At 42.3% G+C, this 18,612-nt stretch overlaps 1 protein-coding gene across 2 annotated transcripts in view; it reads right to left on the minus strand.

The window, feature by feature from the left end:
• Positions 1-1,470: 1,470 nt before the first annotated feature.
• The window catches only part of POLR1A (RNA polymerase I subunit A), a 53,311-nt gene continuing 36,169 nt past the window's right edge, over positions 1,471-18,612 (minus strand). For both annotated transcript variants that reach the window (XM_067567632.1, XM_067567633.1), the window contains exons 26-34: positions 18,421-18,556; positions 17,153-17,310; positions 15,936-16,065; positions 14,966-15,079; positions 13,738-13,992; positions 12,732-12,932; positions 11,819-11,936; positions 10,547-10,711; positions 1,471-2,537 (exon numbers count right to left, since the gene is read on the minus strand). In XM_067567632.1, the coding sequence (XP_067423733.1) occupies positions 2,437-2,537; positions 10,547-10,711; positions 11,819-11,936; positions 12,732-12,932; positions 13,738-13,992; positions 14,966-15,079; positions 15,936-16,065; positions 17,153-17,310; positions 18,421-18,556 (1,378 nt within the window). In that variant the 3' untranslated portion in view covers positions 1,471-2,436. The remainder of the gene's footprint in view (positions 2,538-10,546; positions 10,712-11,818; positions 11,937-12,731; positions 12,933-13,737; positions 13,993-14,965; positions 15,080-15,935; positions 16,066-17,152; positions 17,311-18,420; positions 18,557-18,612) is intronic.

The raw sequence follows: 18,612 nt of genomic DNA on the forward strand, positions 1-18,612 counted from the left end.
ATCATTGTCGCTGACTCCACTTAGGCTGTCAACTGGCACAGAACACAGAAAGAACAGGTTTCAGAGGAGAGGAAATCAGGTCACTTGACATTCCATCCGTACACAGCCCACTGCTCTGTTATAAAGGGGACAGAGCACCAGTTCATTCATTTTCATCACTGCCTCATTATTTTATGTCCCCATAGTTTTTAACAGACGCTAGACCAGGATTCTGAAACCACCCTGTTTACTCTAGATTATTTCCTAATTCATGTCAGGCTTTAAAAAGTTAAAAATCAGGAGCGGTTTGGTCTCCTGATTCAGGCCCATGCCTACAAACAATGGATGATTCATAGACTGCAGCAATGGGAGGTTGGCTCAGCCTGTCACAGTAATATCTGAGTTCAAGAGGCTTTGTTTAAAGAAACATCAAGATGAGTAGCCCCAACGCTATTTCCACTTTCTGAATCACCACTTCCTGCTCAGCTGATTTTCTACTACTGTAGGAAAAAACAGCTACTGCTTGAAAACTGAACTGACATGATGGCACAGAGACAATAAGCATTCCTGCCATGCCATTTTTAGACTCTGCTTTCACAAAAGAGCTGCTTTTTGTCAGTGCAGATCATTACCAAACCATTGTAATGTTTACCGGTTGCTTTCTCCAACATCCACCCAGCATACTGTTGTGCAATATGCTAGCTGGCTGCTGCCCTGCTGGGTGTATGGACTTGCCTCGCACCATGAAAAGAGCTATCGAAGCGTAAGGTCTTTTTGTTCACCATCTTGGCAAGTAGAGTCTTGGGATCTTTGGACAAAACTGCAAAGCAGGTAGTGAGTGAACTAGCACCTAGAAAGATATCCTTGCAACTGCTCTGGGATTTCTTCTATCTGCCCATCTGCAGTGTACGACTGATGGTGGAGTAAGGTCACATGGATAGGTCTCTATCAGGCTTAAAAAAAAATTCCTTCATCTAAAGCAGAAGAGTGAATTGTGCTACTGATGAGCACTGGGAACAGGGAGAGCTGCACTGTCAAAACTACATAGAGCAGCTTGTATATCTCCCGTCGACTTCCTAAATTCTACTTACTGTGGCGTCCCCACTACGCTGTGATGACAGGAAATGCCCTCTGGTCGATGCAGCATTACTCTTCTTGCGGAGGTGGATTAATGGCGTCGACTTCCAGGTTCGATTGAGCAGGTCTCCGCTGCCGCTCAATCCCGCAAATTCAATCCAGCCCTGCCGACAATGCCATCAGCAGCATAGACCTACTCTAAGTAAATATTAGATATGTGTGCATTTCAGTTTAATTTTAAAATTATGTAAATGAAAATGAAAGTCTCATTTGAGTCCTGGTAAGCAGCTAACATGACACTCAGCATCACACATTTCGGGTGTTCCTGCATTAGCTTGTTGTTAGGAAGTAAGAGATCCTGCATGCTGATGCCAAAGCTTCCACAGCATAGAGAAATTACACAAAGGTGTTTTTCCAACATCTGACTTGATGTCCTTTATTACAGACCATCTCTTGCACAGAATAATGTTAAATCAAAATAGAAGTTTAAACTCTGCTTTACAATATTGTTACATGCTTGCTTTGTGCAGCCACCGTCACAGTAGTTCATTTTGCTCCAGCTGCTCTAGGAAGAAATCTTAACAAAAGAGGACACAACATTTTACTGAGGACAGTTCTGCTTGGGACAAGCACAGGCATTGGAATGGTCTAAAAGAACTAGTGAAAACACAGCATTCAAATCATGGGCTTAACAAGAAAGCCCATTAACTGTCTCAGACACAGTCTTCTTAATGACTGGAGCAGAGAGGAAAAGGTGCCCTGTAACCCTTTAAAAATCGTAACAGTATAGTACAAATAAATACAATAAAAGAACAGGATTGGCTTCCAGCACAGAAGTTTCATTCCTGTCAGTACACTGTTGCTCATGCCCACCTGAGAGTTTGTTCCAGAACAATTTAAAGTAAGATTAGGTACAGTTATGTGACAGAGCTGTGTGATATCCTGGGCCTATCCAGATAGACTGGAAATACCAGATGCCTCAGATATGCCAGCAATCTCTCCCCTCTGAATTGTACATGCTAGATGCTATACCTGGCTCCTAACTGGACACACCCAGCTTTGTTCTTCTCTCTCCAGTGTATAACAATAATTTCATGTTGATCACTACTGAAGAGGAGTGCTAGGCCAGAGGTGAGCTTTCCCATCAAATACTTTAGAGTCAAAGTACATTGTTTAGTCAGGTTAACAAGCCCATTCGCGATGAAGATCAAAACTGGAGATATGTTACAGACTCCCTCCACACCCAGAAGATATTAATGGACTTGTAAAAACAAACATTCATTGGCTTTGACATTCAGCAAAGGCCCTGCAGACAATTGCAGTGTATGTACATCTCTTGTGATAGCCACACAAACATTTTTAAAGAATAGAGGCAAAACACTATGTAAGGGGTTGCTTGAGGTCAAACAAACCAGTCCCACCTCTGACGACTTTTCCTACCACCAGGCATGCAGAAGGAGATCTCAGCTCATCATAGGCACCTAAATCAGAAAGTTCAACAAAAATCAGATTAGGGCAATTTCCAAAAGTCTTTCACAGGTTATAAAAGTTACTATACAACTTACTATAAAAAGCTTTTTTTTTAAAAAAAAAACAAAGTCAGATCTACCATCTCAGACCAGGATACTGCCACCTGCTGTTTGGATTGCATTTATCTCTGTGGAAATGTGGATCTGATTCTTTTCTCACATCAGTTGTACACTAGAGTACCTGCTCTGATTTCAATAAAGTTATTCTATACTGGTGTAAAAGAAAGGAAAATCAAGTCCTGTTTTCTTAACCAATTTAAGATAGCCCCTTTTATCAACTGACATGAAGAGATAATGCATGCAGAGTTCTAAAGGTACTTCAGGCTTCCTGGTAAAACATTTCACTGGTGTGTGTTTATTTATTTAAGGAAGTATATAGCCAGATAAAAATAAAGAACATCCCTTTTTGTTACTAGCTTTTTCCTATGAAGACTTGTTTTAGATCCTTTTTGGCTAGATCTGAAACCACTAAAATCACTTTCACTGTAGAGACATTCCATGAATTCCTTCAATTCTGTGGCTATGTACAGTAGTAATTAATAGCGTCACACACATTTGAAAAGTCTCCAGGAATTACATGCCTGGCTACGAATGTTTTGCTCGTACTGCATTTAACCTTCTGGAGTTATGAGCAGCCATGCTGCTCTTCATTCATACTAAAGGTTAACAAGCTCGAATTTTGCCTCTCTACACATTCACTGCCATTCATAAAAATACATACAATACAGTTTAGTTTATAGTAACTCTGGTTCTTTGAGATGTGTTGTCCACATAGATTCCACTTCTCAAGCGCATATGCCCCATGCGCACAATATTAGATTATTTTGGAAAGCAACATCCTTCGTGGCACATTAACACTTTAGATACTCTCATGCATCCCCCCAGATCGACAGCCATACATGGCCAAGTGAGCCCAGCCATCCCTCATTTCCTTCTCCAACAGAAAAATCCAGGTGGAGCAGGACTCCACAGAAGTGAAGAAGGATGTGGGTCCTGGAATCCAAAAGGACAACATAGCTTGAAGAACCACAGTGACTGTAAAGCACATAACTGTTTTTTCTCTGAATGACTGTCCACATGGATTCCACTTCTGGTGTCCTCACTGTCAGGGGGTGGGTGTTAGGAGTCCTCTTTCAACAAGGATTACAGTACAGCTCTACCTAAGCAGGCGTTAGATCTTGAAGCCTGAACTAGGGAATAATGTTGTGTGAAAGTGTGGATTGATCTCCATGCAGCTGCTCAGCAAATTTCCAAAACAGTGAGGTTTCTTAGAGACGCCTCAGAGGCTGCTTGAGCCCTAGGGGGCATGAGCTCTAATCTGCACAAGGAGATCTGACCTAGCTACCTTATAGCAGGAATTAGTACACTTGGAAACCCATTTAGAAACTGTTGGGGTGGATATAACCTGACCTGTAATCCTGTCTGCAGATGCTACAGCCTGGGTCTCATTCTGTCCAGGAAGTTTGAAAGAGCCCTGACCACATCAAGGCTATATAGTTTGGCTTTCCCAGGGCTTGTGGGGGGTTTGGGGAAGAAAGCCAGGAGCTGAATCAACTGATTTAAATGAAAATTGGAAGCCTGGGGTGAGGCCTGAGAGTCACCTCATCTTTATGGAACACAGAGTAAGGTGGACTTGCCCTGAGGGCTGGAGTTCCCCTGTTCTCTAACATGATATTGCAGCTTCTAGAAAAGTGGTCTTCATAAACAGGAACAGAACACCTGGCATTTCTTATTCCAGTCTACAGCAAATAGGTTTATTCTTGGACATTCCCACATGTGAAAGATGCTCCCTCAGGACTGAATCTTTGACAGCCAATTTGTGGATGTCTGAAATTAGGCATCTGCTAGGGCATTCTGTAAACCTGCTAGATGCAGACCTACTATTGTGAATTGACAACAAATGCACCAGTCTCAGACACTAACTGCTTCTTGGGAGAGAGGGGATGCCTGTTGACATCCAACATTGCTGTTGTGTTGTCTGTTATTCTTGGATCATGGATCTGAGTAGCAGTGGTAGAAGTGCTGTGCATCTCAGATGTATGGCTCTGAGCTCCAGGCCATTTACATGGGGACGAGTTTCCTGGGGACACCAGAGGTCTTGAGATAGAAGGTGGTCGAGATGAACTCCCTATCTGAGTGTGGAGGCATCTGTCATCAGTGTCTTGGTAGGTAGAGGTGACAAGGAGAGGATGTCTTGGAGGATAGGATATTGCCAGTCTATGTGGTGTTTGCTGGGTAGATATACAGACACTCTTCCAGGAACACAGGAGAAGGCTGATATGCTATGTGACTTAAATGCAGTAGGCCATGTGTCCCGGGAATCTGAGGCATGCTCTTACAGACATTCCTGAGTGAGATCTACCCAGTCTGGAGCATATCCTGTGGTAGATAAACTCTTGCTGGTCCTGAATCTTACACAGCGCTCCTGTAAGAAATCTATCCTTTCATCAGCACCACTCTGGACTTGTTTGTTGATGCTAAGTCCCCAATTGGCAAAAAGCTCTAGCATCAAGCAAATGGAGTGGTACACCTGTTAGGGTGACCCTCCCTGCCTGAGCCAATCAGCAAGATTTGGGTATATATGAGACTTGTCTCATTAGATGCCACCACAGTTACCAAGCACTTGACGAATACCCTTGATGCTGCTGAAAGCCTGAAGGACAGGACTCTGTACTGATAGCGAGATGCTCTTAATTGGATTCTGAGGTATTTTCTGTGTGTCAGGTGAACTGATATGTGAAAGTAGGCAGCTTGCAGATCAAAAGCCACAATTATGGAGGCAAGAGCTACCATCCTGAATTTGAAATGACAGATGAACCTGTTGAGATGTCTCAAATCTAGAATTGGATGCCAATTCCCTTTTTTCTTCTGTATTAAAAACTAGTGGGAATAAACCCCCCTTCCTTCTGAATTCCTGGGGGCAGTCTCCTCTGCAACAAGATTTAGAAGGAAGTCTACTTCTTGTTTTAATGGTATCTTGTGACAGGCAGTCCATTAAAAGGGCTGGGGAAGGAGGGTAAAGTAGTAGGAAGTGACTGGAATTGGATACAAATTATAACAAGGGGTATTTTAAGATCCATTGGTCCAAGGTAATCAGAATCCAAGCCTCACAAAATAGAAAAGATGGACAGAGTAACGGTCTGATCGAGTCTCGATGGTGTCAAAGTTAGTGTCATGAGGTAGATGTGTGAGGTAGAAGGCCTCCTGTACTGAAAACTACTACTCCCTGGTGGTTCTGATATTCTTTGTGGATTGAAGATACAAGTACAGAGCCTCTATCTGTTGAAGCTTTAGGATCAGGCCTTCTTTCTCCTAGGGTCTGGAATGTAGACTCCCAATGAATAGACAGTGTCTCTTGAATCCTTCAAAGAATTCAGGACTTCATCAATTCCCACATTAAAAAGGTCACAACTTTCAAATGGGAGATCCTCAATTGTCATTTGGATCTCATTGGATATTCCAGAAAATGGGAGCCATGAAGCCTTGTGTTTGATGATGGAAGTGACCATCAAATATGCTGCCCTATTAGACTAGCCTGAAAGTTTGGGACACTAGCTATCCTACAGACAAAATAGATTTTTAACTCCTATATTCTTATTATTATTATGACACCTAGCCTTAATTGAGACAGTCATATTTTGATAGAAGCACCTGAGAATTCGAAATACACATGAGAACTCAGAGGAGAAGATCTTTCTGCCAAACATATCAGCTTTCTTAGAGTCTTCTTTCACTTGGCATCACCCTTTTAGATTTTTTGTGCATCACCTTTTCCATCCGCGATTCAGTAATCAGATGTGTGCAGAAGTATTCAAATCTCTTTGAGGGAACTTGATAATATATATCAGTTTTCTCAGACACGGATGCCACAAATGCCACAATGTTTTTTGCCAGTTCCAACAACCTCTCGTTAGTGAGCATGGCAAGCCTACTGGGCATAGAGACATGCTGAATGTCCCGTAATTTGTGGGGTTTTCTTGCACTTCCTGCATAGGCATTTCCAAGGTGTCTCCCATGCAATGTAAAAGGTACTGGAAGATTTTAAACTATTGAGTTGGCTAGGAGTAAAAGGGACTATTGCCTCGTCCGGTGAGGAAGAGGATATTGCTCCTGGAATCAACTGTTCTTGCGTTTTCTGCAGGCATTTCTCTTCACTGTCATGTTCTTGCTTGTGCAGGTGGTGGAGTTGTACTGACTGATCCTCTGGGTGGACCTACAATGTTTTGTAGTGGAGGGAAGTAGAGGAAGGTTTCCAAAGGCCCAATAAAGCCAAGATTGTATATTGTAGGGGTAAAGAGCTGGGGAGTCATGTGAGGTGGGGTGGTTGCCACAGGAGCCTTAGGGTCTATGTTCATAAGGGTGATTTCTGGATTCACCATCAGGCCCGTAAAGCTCATAAGTGTGAGATGAGGTGAATGGGGACATCTCTCTATTATGTTAAGAAGGGCAAGAAGAAAATGAACATTCTTCCTCTAAAGGGGAAGCCACCCTATCTTGTGTTGTATGGTGATCTTGAACCTACCACCTCACAACCGAGCAGGAGTGCTCATAGGTACCATTGTAGAGCTAATAATCAGTATTAAAGTAGATGGACTTCTAATAGCAGAAGAGGAGGGCAAGGGTGGCTGGTTGCACAGTCCTCACAAGATCCCTTGAGAAAGTCTTTGGTGCCAGAAACATCTGCACCATAGAGATAGTCACTGGAGTCATCGGCACTAGAGCATTCAGCACCAAGTGTGTCAGCATTGGTACGGAGAGGTTGGTCCTGGGGGGGGAAGTGTGATCCAGATCCAGGCAGCACGATGGGTTTGGTATCAGAGAGACCTGATTCGGTGTGTGAGAGGCTTTTGGCTGAGTGGCATGAAGAGACACAATGATCTTGGTGTGGTTTTTGCCTCATCGGCATGGTAGAGGGTGACCTTCTGTGTTCACTTTTCCTTCCTACCCCTTTCTGAGGGTGGGTGGGTGGAAGAGGTCTTGGCTGCTTTGTTGGACTTGCTGGTGAAAGGATTTGACATCTTCAATGAAGAATGAGCCCAGGAGCTTGGAGTACAGCCACAGCTCACAGGAGCACTAGCTGAAGAAGCTTGTTCAGGCTTAGTGGGCCCTTCTGTCTCAAGTTTCAAAGAGGCTCTCATTGAGTGGGAAAAGAGCTATAGACAGAGCATCTATCCACAACGTGCCCCTCTTTGAGACAAAAGTGGCACAAGGATGCTCATCGCTGAGCAGAACAGCTGCATCACAATAGGGGCAGTTTTGAAGCCCAGGGACATGGTCTCAGACATAGCAGCTAGATCCTGTTACAGAGGGTTGTCCCTTCATCTATTAGAGGAAAAAAAAAAGTTTTTAAATGCCAACAGGAGTATAACAAGAGAAACTACCACTTACTAGCCTAAGAAAGATTGCAAAGTGCACAGAGTATGCAGATGTCATGGGCAGCAAGAAGGAAGCAAGGGACAGCTGGACCTGCTCCTCCCTCTGTGCCCTTGAATAGGGGCTCAAGAATACTTAGGGCACTGCTGGCCAGAAGACTGATTGTGTGGGCTGGGGGCACATACATACCAAAAGTGGAATCCGTGCGGACAACTGTTCAAAGGACAACTACTTGCTTTGTTAACATCACATGAGGAAATAGAAGAGTTATGACCATCTCATGTAATTATCTAACAAAGAGGCTTTATTTTTCGCTGATAAACAACAGAGGCAGCTATTTGCTTGCACAGCTGTAGCCGAGAGCTGAACACCCAGCTCCACCCACTATGCTATTCACTTTCAATACTTGCCACCCCAAGGAGAAAAGGTTACATGTATTTAGCCCAACAGAAATGAGAGAACGCTGTCCAATTGACTAAATCTAATCTGTGTAATGTCAGCTGACATCATCATAATCCAGTCCATGACTTCAATTTCCATCCGAATGCTGCCAACACCTCCCAGATCTACCTCTCCATGCCTAAACACTATAGAGCGCTTTCTGCTGATCCCTTACGTTCTTTTGTTACTGCCTGTATAAAAAGATTGAAATTCAGCAGGGATCATATGTTATATCTAAATCCACCTACAATGCTAAATATGTAAATACCAGTCAGCCTCACCCTCAGCCCTTTCAGGTTGTCCAGCTTTTTAATATTAATCATTTCTAAAGAATCACCCCAACTTTAAAAGGAATCACTGGAAAGAGACAGAAGATTCAGTGAAGCGGGTCCTCAAGGAATCCATTTTTAGCGAGGAAGAAAGAAGAGTCTGAAGAAGAAGCTTGGAGGAAAGGAAGGTGATCGGGAACAGTCAGCATGGATTCACCAAGGGCAAGTCATGCCTGACCAACCTGATTGTCTTCTAAGATGAGAGACTGTCTTTGTGGAGGTGAGGAAAGAAGTGGACGTGATATATCTTGACTTTTGCAAAGCTTTTGATATGGTCTCCCACATTATTCTTGCCAGCAAGTTAAAGACATATGCATTGGATGAAGGGACTATAAGGTGGACAGAAAGCTGCTTAGATCATCGGGTTCAATGGATAGTAATCAATGGCTCGATGTCTAGTTGGCAGCTGGTATCAAGTGGAGTGCTCCAGGGGTTGGTCCGGAGCCAGTTTTGTTCCACATACTCAAATGATCTGGAAGATGGGGTGGATTGCACCCTCAGCAAGTTTGTGGCTGACACTAAGATGGGGGGGGAGTGGTAGATATTGTGGAGGGTAGGGACAGGATTCAAGTGACCTAGACAAATTGTAGGATTGGGCCAAAAGAAATCTGATGAGGTTCAACAAAGACAAGTGCAGAGTCCTGCACTTAAGACAGAAGAATCCCAGGCACAGCTACAGAAAAGGGATTGACTGGCTAGGCAGCAGTTCTACAGAAAAGGACCTGGGGGTTACAGTGGACAAAAAGCTGAATATGAGTCAGTGTGCCCTTATTGCCAAGAAGGGTAACGGAATATTGGGCTGCATTAGTAGGAGCATTGCCAGCAGATTGAGGGAAGTGATTATTCCCCTCTATTCGGCACTGGTGAGGCCACATCTGGAATAGTGTGTCCAGTTTTGGGCCCCCCACTAGAGGAAAGATGTGGACAAATTGGAGAGAATCCAGCAGAAGGCAACAAAAATTATTAGGGGGCTTATGAGGAGAGGCTGAGGGAACTAGGTTTGTTTAGTCTGCAGAAGAGAAGAGTGAGGAAGGATTTGATAGCAGCCTTCAACTACCTGAAGGGAAGTTGCAGGGAGGATGGAGCTAGACTGTTCTCAGTGGTGGCAAATGACAGAACAAGAAGCAATAATTTCAAATTGCAGGAGGGAGGTCTAGGTTGGACATTAGAAGAATCTTTTTCACTTGGAGGATGGTGAAGCACTGAAATGGGTTACCTAGGGAGGCGGTGGAATCTCCATCTTTAGACGTTTTCAAGGGCCACCTTGACAAAATGCTGGGGCTGGGATGATTTAGTTGGGGTTGGCCCTGCTTTAAGCAGAGGGTTGGATTAGATGACTTCCTGAGGTCCTATCCATCCCTATTCTTTTAAGATTCAAATGGTTTCAGAGCAACAAACCAGGAAGATGATTTTGCAGAATTTTGAATTGATTTGAATGGAAAAGTTATAGCAGCCCAAGAGCAGGAGGTTACAATACAGACAGGAAAAAAGAACCTGGAAGAGCATTTTAATGGTGTGAGATCTTTAATTTATTATAGATGAGCAGTATCTGGTTCTCGAAAAAATGTCAGACTCCACAAACGACACCATGGGGGAGTCTGCTTTATTTCAACTGTCAGCATCATATTTAAAAGAGCATCCTGGATTTAGCTCAAACTTTTTGACATGCAAGAAGCTCATTAAAGTTTTAGTCTGTAGAGAGTTTTTAAATGCACTTAAATATCTCTCAAAAGAGTGGAGAGTTATAAAGGGAAACCAAGCAGATGTGAAATGCAGCAGCAGTAATATAGAGACTTGTAATTCAAGTAAATTATTTACCCATCATTGTGGCTTCCTTCAAAAATTTGTAGCTGGTTTCAAACGTCATCTGTTGCAGAGGGGAGGAGTTGGACTGCATTCCAAAACGATTCAGTGGTTTGTAAACACCTTCAAAACACATATAATCTGCCACAAGAGACAGGTGCCGAGGATCTACCACAATACCTGACGGTACAGAAAAAGAGAACATGAAAAATTAAATAACTAACCAGCACTAGGTTAAATTCCTATATAATATAAACAATGTGGGGGAGGAGGGGCACGGGCCTTTATTTCAATCAGCATGACACAGTTAAGTCACTAATGATGCAAGGGTGCTTCTCCTTTCAGTAACTGGCATCAATCGTTTCCTGCAACACTATCAGACCTCCTCTTTGTTGCATTAAATAATGGATATGCAGAGGGACTATAATGTTAAGTCTTAGCTACCCAAATGTTTCACCATGTAGGATAACAATATGCTAGTCTTTTGAAGCAGTACATATTTTAAAAAAAATAATACATGCATCATCTTTGTTCAGCCAAAGCTGGCTAACTCGTTTCTGGTCCAGCTGCTATAATACAGAGCTCTGCCCCTTCTATCCCCACATGGTTACCCCTACATCCTATGCAGTGGGAACATTGTTATTGGGGAATTGTTGCACCTGTGGAGGAGGGCACAGGCTTTATCCCAGCAAATATACACCACATAATTACAATGGAGCTTCGGACAGCATTTTTGCAATGTGACAGTGAAATCTGTTAACAGCCTCTACCAACAAATATCCCAGGGCTCTTAAACAGCATAAAGAAAACCAGGCATTAATAAAAATGGGGTAGTAGTGAGCAGCTACTACAGAGGCATTTGCTGATGAGCAGTCCAAAACACAGTCTCTTCCTTTCTTTTTACTTTTTTAATTCATAGTAAGACATGGGTGCTGAGAAGCAAATCTATGTAGGCAGGCACTTCAGGTGGCATCAGTCATTTCACCTTTACTGTTTTGATGGACAAAGTAAAAAGGGTTTATCTAAAAAACAAAATAAATATCTACGAAGAGAAAACAGTCTCACAGGATCATCTCAGAGAAGGTGCTCACAAGTCAAGAGGATGGATACAATATGAGTAATCTGTAATAGGAGATGTATCTAAGAAGAGACTGAAAATACACAAGTAAAGGAGTAATTAATGCAAAGAGTTCACTTTCCCATTTTTAGTGGCCAAAATTTTCCCATCTTAACAAAAATCAGAGGAACCACAAAACTAAATCAGGTGCTCTAATAACATTATCTTACCGTACACAGCAAACACATCTTTAATTTCCTTTTCAATCACCCTCAGGGCAGCCTCGATTCCATAAGTTTTAGCCATTGCATGAATGTCATTAGAATAAAGCCGGCTTAGGTCCAAATGCTGGAGGCAGGGAACAAAGGTGCAAATTATTACCGCAATTACTGTACTTTTCCACCTCCCCCAGAGAAGCTGGGACAAATTTTCTCCAGTTCTCCACTTTCTCAAATTAGTTCAGTAAGGTCAATATAGTCAATTACAAAGTGCTCAGATGGACGCACAGCATTAGCTATAGAGAAAATGCACATATAGTTTTATGCCTAGGTCAACGATTTCATTATCATTTACATCACCAGGAGCAAGGATGGACTTTAATCAAAGAAAATATAACAATTTCAGATGAAATTCCTAACAACGAGATCCATTAGACTATGGAAAGGTCTCTTACACAGTGGGAAGCATGGAACATCTGAAACTCTCAGACAAAGCACTGGAGAATACACTGCACGCAATAATCCTGAACTTGTAGGGAGATGGGCTAGGCGGCATAACAGATCTATTCATCTCTAACTACTGTGATTCATTTAGATGGGAGAGCTCCCTCTAGTAACACCTTCAGAGACTGCTGCAAGGATAGTAGGGCCTTTTTGTTCATTATCTTGCTAATAAGATACTCTGTGCTTCTGCACAAAAGTCTATCTGAAGTGATAAAAATGTGACAAGCATTCACTTGAGGGAGATGTTAGACATGCATTTCAAACATGCCAGGGGGAGATTTTCAGAAGATCAAAAAGCAGCGAGGTGCCCAACTCCTACTGAAAGTCAGTGGGGGAGAAGGTGCCCACCTCCCACTGTTTTTTTCCTAGAACATTACACAGCAATTACAGAAGTCTCAGGGATTATAAACACGTTACATACATCAGCGTATCTGAATAGCTCTGCGAGGTTTATTCCCTCGGTGTTTAAAACAAATTCTCTCTCTCCTTTCTTATTGGTGCTTTCATTTAAGAAGCACCGCGTGATCCCCTTTGTCTCATGGACAATTGTGTTCTGCATGAGGGATTCTAGGAGGGAGGAGAGGTCAAAGTATGCCTTCATCAGAGGAAGCTTCAGTGAAACCTAGAAGAGAAGAACAATGCAGTGTTGTACTAAGTGAGAGGGCAGAGAGGTATAAGCTCATCCACTGGGTTATTTCTTTTTAGGGGAACAAGAGTCACAAAAAACACATTTATCCTGGTACTCATTTATTTAGAAATGGACAGATCCTGATGATATGGATTCCAACCGATGGGTATTAACAGGAAACAATACACACCAGGGCTTGTCACTCCTGAACTGCAGCTAAGACCTTACTGACATGAGCTCTAAACAATTTTGCTCTTGTTTCAGACCACACAGAGGATCCTGTTACCTGCCGCTTAATCTGATTAAGCCAAACCTTCTTACAGCTGCAAAGCTGCATGCTCATTCTACACACCTCAATGAACATGTATTTCATTTGCTGGACATGTGTTTTGGAGGATTATGCAGGATTCCCCCTCAGAACACACACACGTTAGCTTATTGTTGCCCTACTTTTGTCTTTACAGCACACCCAGATGGTCTACCATCGCATGGAAAGAACGTAGGTGTGTATTAATAAAAAGCCTGAGGCAGAATGAAAACCTGTCAATTCCCATTAGAAAAAGTACTTCCAGCTGCTGGAAGTTAAAATCTGCAGCCAGGAAAGAAGTCTGCTTACATGCATGAGCTGGACAGACAAATCTGCAAGTTAATAATGATAGTTCTGAGACAGAACTGCAGCACTCCACTAGAGGGGATTATTTATTCTGTGTGTTACGGTAGTTGTGCACTGTAGTTTTGAAAATACACACAAGTGTGCACACACAGAGATGCGGATGTTTTCCAGTCACCACCATCTTACCTCACACCAGAGCTCATTTTCTGTATCATATGTGTAGTTCTCTATAGACGGATGACTGCTCAACACAGCACTAACTCTCAGCTGTGTTGAATGGTCTAGTTCCAGTCTTTTTTCTTTTTTAGCCTGAAAATTATCTTCATTCTCATCCCCTTCTTCAGCATCCTCAGCTCTTTTATCATGCAGCATGGACTCTTCCTCATCTGGATTTTCATCACCATTTTCCTCACTGTTCTCTTCCTCACTCTCATAATCAACCTGCACAGAAACAATCACATGCTTAAAATCCAGTCAAGAGCCCACACATGTGGAGAGCACTGTGGGAAACAGTTTTGTTCACATAAACCCTCTCACTGTGGAAGTGATCTTCCGGACAGACAGGTTGACATGACACTTTTAGTTTTAACCTTTCGAAAGGTAGGTTTTTTGTCTATAAAGACAGTGGTATGTATTCGTTTTAGCCTCAATTTCTTTGCAATTGTGATATGATTTCTCAGCCCACTAAGTTTTATTAAGCCTTATTAACTTCAGACTGCATGTTTATACACACATACAAAATGTACACTACCACCATGCAAAATATTACTATTTCCTCAAGGATCCTGGGAAGAGAGCAATGCTTCTATGACAGATTCTAAAAGAACTCTGTATATTTCAACTACTTCACCCTCCTGCTGAAATTATTGCTACTTATCTTTTAAATAATAGCTACACAGTATGGGACATGTTAACAATATAAACACAAAAAGAGGATTTGTTAAATTCTGTAGAAGGGTTATAAATTGAAGTAATGGGATGAAATTAAGTAAATTTAGAATTACAGCAAAGATAACCTGACAACCAGATGCATCAATCCTGCATCAGCAGGGGATGGACTAGAAAATCCACTAAGTCTTTTTCATCTCTAATTTCTATATTTTTTAGTCTATTAGACTAAGGAATACTGTCCAGATTGACAAGGTGGTTTATATCTAATCTCTGACACTAGGTGAGGTTCGTGGGCCAACACTGAGCCAATCATGGCACAGAATGGGCCAAACCCCAGGGATACTAATTACTTGCTACTCCCACTCAAGCACAAAGCTGATCAGAAAACAGGAAAAGGTTTTCACAATTTCTTTCCCATTTTTGACATTTTACTTTGATGGAAATTCTCTGAGCCTGCTCTAATGAAATAAAAGGCAGCTGCAGGTCTTCAGCATCCCTCTAGAATTGGCCCCAATGTCATTACCTCTTCTTCCTGCTTCTCTCTTCGTTTTGCATCGGTAGCATCAGCATCCCCTTCATCTGCTTCACCATCAACAAGCCTCTCCCCTTCCTCCTCAACGTCAGCTTCATGATCATCCTGGAGAACAATTACAAGTGAGAAGGTCAAGCTGGTTTTGTATTTTGATTCTGGTCCTGGGACATGCCCAAGGTTAGACAAGAAAAAGCCCGATCGCTTGGAAGCGCCATCTGCACTAAAAGCACTATGCTAAATCTTTGGAACTCAACATTCTCCTATCCTTCCACCTGAGACTGTTTTCAATTTAAGGAGATGAATATTCAGTTCATCAAATCACATTCAGTTAATCAAATCACATTCAGAATCCTATTATACAGAAACAACGAAGCCCAGATGGTGATACTTTCCAGCATTAAACAGGAACAAATTCTGCAGAATAGATGATACATCCACTATCACCCTGTTTAGCCAATACCCAAAGCCTTCAGATGAAATGGGGAGCTGGCCAGCATGCTGCTCCTGGAGGTCAACTCGAGAGCAAAGCAAGGGCTGCAATCACCGGGACTAAAGCCAGCCGCCACTCTCATCCAGTAAATCCTAAGGGACATGGAGTGTGGCATACTAAGGTCTACTAAAGTATAATGAGCTATTCATTTCCATGCTACCTCAGGGAATGCCATTCTGAGCAGTGTGTGTGTGTCACCACGTCGGCTTTTCAGACCCTTGTCAAGCAGGCTAGTTTTTATAAAAAATACAGAGATGGCATATGCATGAAAGACATCTTGAGAGAATCATTAATGTTTGTGCAGTGCTTCAAAAATGGCGATAATATTTGTGAGGTGATGAAAAGCACTACATGTGATATTAAAATGCTATTGCTCGACATGCTGAACTCTTCTGAAAATCTGGCATTAAAAAGATAAAAGAACAAAGAAAAATGTGAAGGGATTTTCTATGAAACTGACATTTCTCCTACCTGGTTTTCTTGGGATTCTCCACCACTGCCATCTAAATCCCTCCGAGTTGCCTTACGAGTATTGACCACGTTGAAAGATGCCAGCTTTGTACTCTTCCTTTTAATCGTTTCCAGCAAGATTTTAAAAAATCTAAAAGAAAATGCAATGCAAAATCTCCAGACTCAGCAGTACACAATCATCTTTCAGATACTACAAGATGCCTATGTTCTATCCAGGAAGTCACTCGATTCAGAAGCAGAGGACAAACTCTTTGGTGCATTTAAAGGGATTTTTAAGGAGAGAGAAATTATTTTTCCCTCCCACTCACTCCCTCCCCCTTTTTTTTCCTTCCCAAGAATGATGTTGACTCTCTTTCAATTACATATGAAGCCACCTGTCAAAAGGTTAAACAAACAATTAGCTCACCCATCAAGGTCAGTGGGCCATCAAACTGAAAAAGAGGCAGGAGAGCAGTTTTCAGTGCTGCCAGCTTATTATCTTAGTCACATTTTTTAGCAATGAGAATTGTCAAGACTTTTTTAAAAAAAAATAATCTCAGTCTTAGCTAACACTGCCTGAAGAAAGAACAAAGGATGCTGAAATGGTGATGGAGTCTCCCTCATCAGGCAAAACAAACACGGCAAAACAAAAACAGCTTCCACAATAAATGTAGCATGGGTCAAACTTGGGTTTTCTGTTACTGCATATGTAAAGTTTGGACTAAGTGATCTGATGGAAGGGGTCAATCTCCTCAATGACCATCTGCTCTGAGCCACACCAGATTTGGTAATAAATACTAAAAAATCCGCCTCTCCTGAAATGTTATTGACATGAGAAAGTTTGCATTTGGTCAGAAAGAGTCATGGAATCTTATAATTCAACGATCCTGCCTGCAATAGATACGACAAACACACATGGAGGAGGGGACTGATTATACAGATTATTCTTTGAGCCTGTCAGTGGAGAACAGTTGAAAATCGGGCCCTGCATATACAAACTAGTCACACAATGCATGTGCAGATCTCTACAGGTTATTATTTCAAAACCTTTGCCATTCTTCATTTACTAACTCAGTGAACAGTTGTGTAGACATTGCTGCACAAATCCCTTCAGGAGCGTCCAAAACTGGACACCTCAAACCCCACTGGCAAGATCCTGCGGCCTAGAATGAACCATAAAACTAAACAGATGGGATGAGTGAAGACTGAACAGTGGAAGGATTTGAAAGTGAACTGACCGTGTTTCCATGAAGTATAAGATGTCCCTCGGCTTCAGACACTTCTCCTCCCGATAGTATTCGTATGGCAGGAAATAAAATTTGATTTGGTAGAGCCGGTGTTTGCTTAGCTTCCCTTCTATGCACAGAGACTCCTCAACTTCAATTTTCTGCAAGACCTGAAACAGCAGCAAGTAAGATTTTGCCTCCTCTAAGCAAAGCATTTCATACACTACTCAGAACTTCATCCCCTTCCACAGGAGACAAGAGTTGCATGTAGCAAGCTGTCAAATGCTCCCTGTATCCTGGCTTTGGGGCTATAGGGAAGAAGACTACCCCTGATTTGACACTTTCAGCTCAAATTTGACTTCACAGATTAGTACACACATTGCCCTCTTCTCTGACCAGAACTGCCTCACCTCCTTCCCTGTTCCCTCCAAGAAGCCAGAAGAACTCACACACATCTCAGTGGGCAAACAGACTCAAGCTACTGACAAACGTTCACTTGCTCATTGAATGGGTTAGATCCTCAGCACAGAGCAGCGGCCTGTGTTTTCTCCTGCTGTTTTCCAGTTTTAGGAAGGGACAAGACGCCGCAGCAGGAGGAGGAAGAGGCAGGGCAGTAGAGAAGTGTGGGATACAGTGAAGAGTGGGGAGGGGAGAGGGAAATATAGAATAGATCAGACTCAAATCTCACCATTCTCCCAAGTGCTTTCCTCCTCCCCAGCTCAGCAGCCCCAAGGAGCTTAGGGAAAAACCTAAAAAAATTGCTAGTCCCTATTGTGCAAGTCACTTTAAGATAAGAGTATTTCCGACAGGCTAAAGATAATGAACATCTCCAATTACAGAGCTTAACAAAATGAGCAGGTGGCAAGCCCGAGACAGGCTGCCTCAGAGATCATGCCTGGACCTTCGCCTCAACATACCATTACCCTTTCTTTATGGTCCTTGGACCAGTTTCTAGCCTGTGACAGTGCTCTTACTCAAACTAATTTGAATTCAAGTACTTCTTACTTTATATAGTCATACTTATCAAAGCCTCTTTCCAATGATCTAATTATTCAATGAACTCCGTAGGCAAGAATAGTCATAAAAGGAGCTCCAAATCCCAAAATCAATTTCTAAGCCTTCCTCCCTCCAACCCTATTCATCTTGCACCCTCTGGGAAAATCTGAGGCAAGCGAAGGTTTATTAAGTAGCAGACTGAAAGTATACCCGCTTTGCTGAACTTTTTTTTTTTGGTCTGCAGAGAGTTACAAATTACACACAAATACAAAGTAAAGGCTCACCTCAGCTAAGCACACTCTTGTAAGCTGTTTCTTAAGTCTTTTCGCCTTCTTGTGAGCTTTCTTGGTACTAAACACAGGAACGCTCATCATTGGAGTTTTAATGTTAGCGCTAGCTACCATCAGGATCTCACGCAACCTTTAATAGAAAATATTCTCTCCAATTAAGCTATAGAGGCTCAAATAAGAACATAG

This window comes from Emydura macquarii, unplaced genomic scaffold (assembly GCF_026122565.2).
Source record: "Emydura macquarii macquarii isolate MOO-44397 ecotype Brisbane River unplaced genomic scaffold, CSIRO-AGI_Emac_v2 contig_2795, whole genome shotgun sequence".
In the NCBI taxonomy this organism is placed as follows: Eukaryota; Metazoa; Chordata; order Testudines; family Chelidae; genus Emydura; species Emydura macquarii.